Source organism: Phalaenopsis equestris, unplaced genomic scaffold (genome assembly GCF_001263595.1).
Source record: "Phalaenopsis equestris unplaced genomic scaffold, ASM126359v1 Scaffold218357, whole genome shotgun sequence".
In the NCBI taxonomy this organism is placed as follows: domain Eukaryota; kingdom Viridiplantae; phylum Streptophyta; class Magnoliopsida; order Asparagales; family Orchidaceae; genus Phalaenopsis; species Phalaenopsis equestris.
The window spans coordinates 1-6,460 of record NW_018236814.1 but is presented as its reverse complement, the minus strand read 5'-3'; the positions used below and the strand labels follow the sequence as shown (position 1 = coordinate 6,460).

At 32.9% G+C, this 6,460-nt stretch overlaps 1 protein-coding gene across 1 annotated transcript; it reads right to left on the bottom strand.

Annotated features, from left to right (window-relative positions):
• Positions 1-840: 840 nt before the first annotated feature.
• LOC110037299 (mannose-specific lectin-like) lies at positions 841-1,528 on the bottom strand. The gene has a single exon (XM_020741905.1). It carries the CDS (start codon positions 1,506-1,508, stop codon positions 987-989), a length of 522 nt encoding a protein of 173 aa, XP_020597564.1. The 5' UTR covers positions 1,509-1,528; the 3' UTR covers positions 841-986.
• Positions 1,529-6,460: the final 4,932 nt, after the last annotated feature.

Sequence of the window (6,460 nt, the reverse complement as noted above, 5' to 3'; positions counted from 1 at the left end):
TATATGAATCAACTGCAATATTTGCTAATGAACCAACTACCATTTATGAATCAACTATAGTATTTCAACATTTATGCATTTGTATATCAAATAAGTCACATCTTTATAATAAGATTTACATAAATCAAAATTACAGAAGCAACATTAGAAGTATGTTATCTATGTAAATGAGACAAATAAGAGCATGAGATTTCTTCTTTAAAAAATCATAGAATAAGCAGAAGCAGAAGCATCGAAAGCTTACAAACAACAAATTATCACTGTTACATTTCTTTTGTTTCCTTGTATGTTATATTTGTAAGCAATATAACATATAAAAAACTTGTATAGCATAGAATCTTTTAAATGTTGAAACTTAAAGGAATGAGGGAAGAATTAAGAAAGTGGCACATTTAAAGGAAAGCAAAAGAAAAATCTAGTCTCTAAAATATGAAAATGTTAGAAGTTAAATGTCATAAAGAGCTAAAGAAAGTGAATAACCTAAAAAAAAAAATTCAATGAAAATAGCCCACTCTCTAAACAACAAGCTATCAAAAGAAAAAAGTCATATTACCAGATAGCAATGATACCTTACCTCTAATCTCACAGACCACATTTTTTTAAAGAAAAATATGACTTAGAAGAAGGCAAATTTGAGAGAGAGAAACCCTAGCAAGCTGTAAGACCATTTTTCCCTCGGAATGACAAGGGAATGAAAATAGATCTATCAAGATGGAAAAGAAAGAATGGAGATCCCAAAGTCTCGCGGTATCACACACCTGCTAGCCCCTCAGTGTTAGCTAGTGTTCGCACATTCAAAACTTCAGTTCTTCGGAATGGGTCGTTCAGAGTATGCTCATATTAGCAGTCAACAAAAGAAGTCATTTTAATTCATCCATACTATCACACATACAGGACTACAAAAACATACACAAAGCATGCATTGATAAACATGCTTATCTTATTTACCAGAGCTCATACACACAGTCTTTGCCTCTTCAACACTCTTAATTAATTACCTCCATAATTTTACCCATTTTCCTCACCATATTCTGCTTCGCCCCCGAAACCCCCACCGTCCCATCACGCGCAGCAGCGACGACGACTGCCATAGAGCCAAGGTCCTTATTCTCCGTAGCCCATATGCGATCGCCATATATGGCAACATTGCGATCCTTTTGTAGTACAAGGATATAGTGTCCATCTATTCCAAAGGTGTAGCTCTCCCATATGGCCCTATCCAGATAGTTGTAGATGACGAGATTTCCGTCTTGCTGCAAGACGAGGTAGCAGCTCAAACTGAAACCGTCGGTTCCCGAAGCCCAAACCGCTTTCTTAGAGTGATAGAGAACGAGGTTACAGTCATCCTGGATGATGAATTCTAAGTTACCACTTTTCAGCGATTTACCTCCTTCGAGACGCTCTCCAGAGAGCAAGTAATTGTCCGTCTGAGCTGAGGATGGTTTGGCCAGAAGGATTGTGAGGGCTGCGGCGAAGAGAAGGGACTTAATCATTGGGGAGAGAACCATGGTTGGTTAATCAGGAGGTTTTCTTGTATGGTTTAAATTTCCTGTGGGCTGAAGTCTCAATTTATAATGCTTCGGCATTATCTGGAAGGATAAAAAAAATAAATAAATAAAGTAAAAATGAAAAAAAAAGTATAACAAACAATCGACAACGGTAAAAGTGAAAAGTGTGAAACGTACCGAGCAAAAGAAAATCATGTCAAATCCAGCACATGATTGTTATACACGTGTTGTTTTTTTTTTTGGCTGCAAGCCGCGTCTCACTAGTGTGCGTCAATTTTTATTTATGATTTATTAGAAGATGCACAAAGTTAATTTCTAAAGTAAATTTATTATAATGCTTTGCATAAAAATTTATAAATGCCACTAGCTCTAATGTAAGCGACCTGTTAGGAAAAAATTCTCAATCTATTGTGTATATTTCTGCCTAATTAAAATTGATTCGGGGCGTAAAAGAGTCGAGTTGAGGTCGAGCTCGAACAACTTTCGACTTGAGTTTGAGCTCGATTAATTTATCAAGCTTGAGCTTAAGCTTACAAGTTCAAGCCGGCTGTCTCATGAGCCAGATTGTTTGTCGTAAATAAGAGAAAATAATATTAATTTAATATAGTGTTATAATAAAATGATAAATATACCAAGCTATTATGAGATAAATAATAAGACATCATTTAATATAGAATAGAAAATATTATTTTTTAATTTTTTTAAATATTTTTAAGATTAAATCTTCAAATTTAATATACTTTGAATATATTTTTTATTAACATTTTTTTAAACTTACAAGCTCACGAGCTAACGAGACGAGTTGGGGCTAGTTTGAACTTGGTTTGTTAGCTCATCGAGCCGAGCTAGAGCTAGCTTACGAGTCGGCTTGACTTACTTACAACCCTAAAAATGATTAATATGATTGCACATCACTTTAAATTATAAATCATAAATATGATGTACTAAAAATATGTTTGCATTTAATGAATTCTTATAATTTTGAAGTAGGATGGCATGCACTCAAAAATTTTATATTGATGCATGTAATTAATCTGTTAAATTTTGAGCTCAGACATTCAACAGTGAAAATGAAATGGGATTAAAAAAGGTTATAGTATTTGTTTTCAAATGATTTACTATGATAACAAATATAGATATGGTGATGCAATTGAACACATATAAGAATTAAAAAAGGACCTTAAATTTTTATATTATGATCATTTGAATAGATTAGATGGTAAAGAAGAAACTCTCATACAAGGGAAAGTGTCAGCAAATGTATTTACTATGATAACATATGTAATTAGGTTGATAAATGTAAGCCCACATGAAGGCAAAATGTTCCTCAAATTAGTATATTTATAATGACCTGCATAGGTAGGGACCAAAGGTAAGCCTTTATAGAGGCAAAAAAATTTATAATATGTAGACTTTAGGCTAGATTATTAATCCTAGAATACATAAGTGTATAAAAATCATTCATGACCTCTATAATGTGACATAATGTGTTTTGTTGAAGCTCTCAACTTCGATTTTTGTAGCCTATAGATGCTATCACAGCTTGTGCAGCTCCCAACTCCAATCTCTAGGGCCTATAGATGTTATCTGAAGTACCACTATGGGCTACGTAACTAATTATTGTCTGCGTGATCCACAACTCATGCAGCTCTCAACTCCGGCTTCTGTGGTCTATAGACATTATCACGACTCACCACTATGACCTATGTGACCAACTATGACCTGTGTGGTTCATAATTGATGCAAATCTTAACTCTGACCTCTGCAACCTATGAACATTGTCGCAGTTTTTGCAGCTTCCTAATACGGCCTTTGTGGCCAACCGACACTCTTGAAGCAACCAAGTACGACCCATATGACAACTACTATCATTACTTTCAACTACAACCTCTATGACTAGCTGACGCTACAACCATCATCCATAATATTTACAGTGGATTATTGTCTTCAAAGCAATTGATTATGGTCTTCACGGTTTATTATGACTATTACTACTAAAATATCTTTGAACATCAATTTTCTGACTTCATTTTTCTTAATTCAGGAGAAGAGTTGATCTATCCACTAACAATTATAGTGAGTTATTTCAACTGCGCTAGACCACGTGATTTTTTTTTTACTTTTTATGGTTTTTCACGTAAAAATTTTTAGTGTTTCCACCTATCACTTTAATTACCTAAGATTGTACTGCTTTTTTGTGCAACATTATGACACTTAATAACTACTCTACCGCCTAAGACCTTCCCGCACGCTCATTTAACTTTTGAAATATTATTATAATGAAATATATCTTTTTTATGATAGGGAGGAATTGAGAAATAAATTTTAGGAGCTTTTACATATATGACACCCAAAATTTTCATGTTTACTTATCACACCTAAATTTTCATAGTTACAAACATTATATGAAAAGTAATTTATTATCATCTTTTAATAGCCCTATTCAAAAATCTAGATGTGAGAAGTAAATCCTTATTGCTGACAGTTTAATTTTTTTGAAATTATAAGACCAATCTTGTTACTAATATCGGGAAGATAATAAAATGTAAATAAAAATTAGTTAAATTAAATTATTCTGTAGATACCTTTAATGATTGTTTAGATAGATTAAATTATTCTGTAGATTGTCCCTCTAAATAGTTGTCCCACCTTTTCATCAATTAAAGTAATGCATGATAATGAGGACAATGATGGAGAAAGGATTTAAATATCCATATTGTACGAATTGCTACGATTTATATGCAAATTGGGCCTGCTGCTTGGGCCCTTTTTATGGCATCGTGGCATGCTGTCAACCGTTCGTAGCAAACCACTACGTTTCGTACTTCCAAGATTAGGGTGATTAGAATTATAATGCAACAAAAAAGGAAAAAGTTTGATGACATATATAAATTAAAAGAAAATTTTATATGCATGCCATAATATTTTTATACATTTTTATTTAATATTTAAAATTTAAGATCAGTATTTATAATATATGGATATCATAAATTTATGTAAAAAAAATATTTTATATTAATGGAAGATTTGGCCTTGCACAATAGATAATAAAAAAATAATACGTGGAGAAATCAATTTTTTTTTCTTGGAAAATCCTGGAAAAGAAAAAAAATCATGGACCTAACCTGACACAATAAATCCACTATGTAAGTGTAAATGACTCTTTGTTCGTGAACAGCTTATGTTCAGCTCGCTAAGCAAATTTATGTTTCGCTCGCTAAGAAAATGGGTCGAACATAAATACATTTTTTGAGCTTGAAATATAAACGAGCCAAACACTAGCTGAGTCTAGGCTCACTCGTGTTTGACTCGTTTACAACCCTACTGGTGAAGCCATAGATCAATTTGGGTAGATCCTCTCCTTGAGTGGATTTGGTGGTCACATTGGTCCCTAAGGTCTTCAGGCAAGATTTAAGGTTTCATACTAATTTTAGAGTACATAGAGGTTCAAGTTGATCTAAGTACTATAGAGCATGTCTAGTCTTTGGTAGTAACCTTGGGTTCACCAAAGGTATGTCCAACCTTTATCGGTTAATTTAAGATTCTCAGCTGGTCTAAACCCTAAACCAACTCAACCAAGGGTTGGGGGCCTGAGCTTGCATTGGTAAGGTCCAGACATAACCCTAGTTTAGGGTGACGTATAGAGGGGTGGAATGAGCCCTCACAAAAGTGAGGTCCACACCAACATAAAAAAAAAATTATTAAAAATAAAAATCCGGTAATATCATAGGATTATAATTAAAAGTTATCTTGTTCCAATTCTTTTTATCTTTTACAGAACTCACTCAACCCATTATATGAGAACATGTTTATTTTTTTTTTATGTTATCATTTTTTGGATTCCCTCTCCTGCAAGTATAAAATTTCTCTAACACAACGACCGTTTATATACGCGACAATTTTTGAACCTGTAGGTTATCAAGAAATTAAAAAAACCGATGGTCAAGGACCATCAAAAAGCTATTAGCAAGTCTTAATACATCTAATTGAAATTCAAGGATCTTAATGCCGCCATTCATTAGATTAGCAACAAGCAAAAACATAACGACCTTTTGATAGTCAGAAAAGCTTTGGTTTATTATCAACCGACAATTTTTTATAATTTACTGACAGTCTTTTACAGTCGAAAATAGCCTGAATTCCTGTAGTGCCTCAATGTGTCCTCGCGAACTAGGTGACAAACTCTAAATATCAACACGTGTGGTGTAGTCTCTGTCTCATTGTGGCACCCTAATCATCTAGAATACAATATTATAAAATATTCATAACATATACTTCATCAGCAAATCAAGTGGAACAATGATAAACAACATATGACTGCCTAGAATTACTTATGTTATTAGTTGCAATAACTATTACCATATAAGAAATATACATATCGATGAGCCAAATTTGTTCATTCGAATGGTAGGCATGCTCTCCTATACTATGGAATGATTATCATCCAAGGTCCTGATTGCTGCTGCTATAGTCATGCTCCTGTGAGTCCGAAAGTGGACTAAGGGATGGTCTTTGGTGTGCAAATCAAGCTTTTTTTTTTTATTGTCTACATTTATTGCATTGTCCTAATTGCATTCGAATTCATACTTCATATTTATTACATCAAATTAGCATTAGAGCATATGGTTGCACCATCATATCAATGATAAGTAGGGCAGCACTTGGGCAATATTTTCATAAAATCAAATCCTTAAAAATGTTTTAAATTAGGTGAAAGGACATGAAAATATTTTGGAAGAATTACATACATACCACTCAATTCCTAAGCATTTAAATAGCTAACACTTAAATTTCAATTTTTACAAATATACCATTTTACATATGCATGAAAAAGATGTATTTCACTTTTTAAAACTGAAATTAATAGTATTTTTTATGTTATATGAAAGATTTGAGTGGTGTAAATGTTAAAATTATTTTTTGGTGTTAGATATGTAAATACATAGGAATTA

Coding starts and splice junctions, on each gene's coding strand:
- LOC110037299 (XM_020741905.1), bottom strand. CDS start 1,508: ATGGTTCTCTCCCCAATGATTAAGTCCCTTCTCTTCGCCGCAGCCCTC.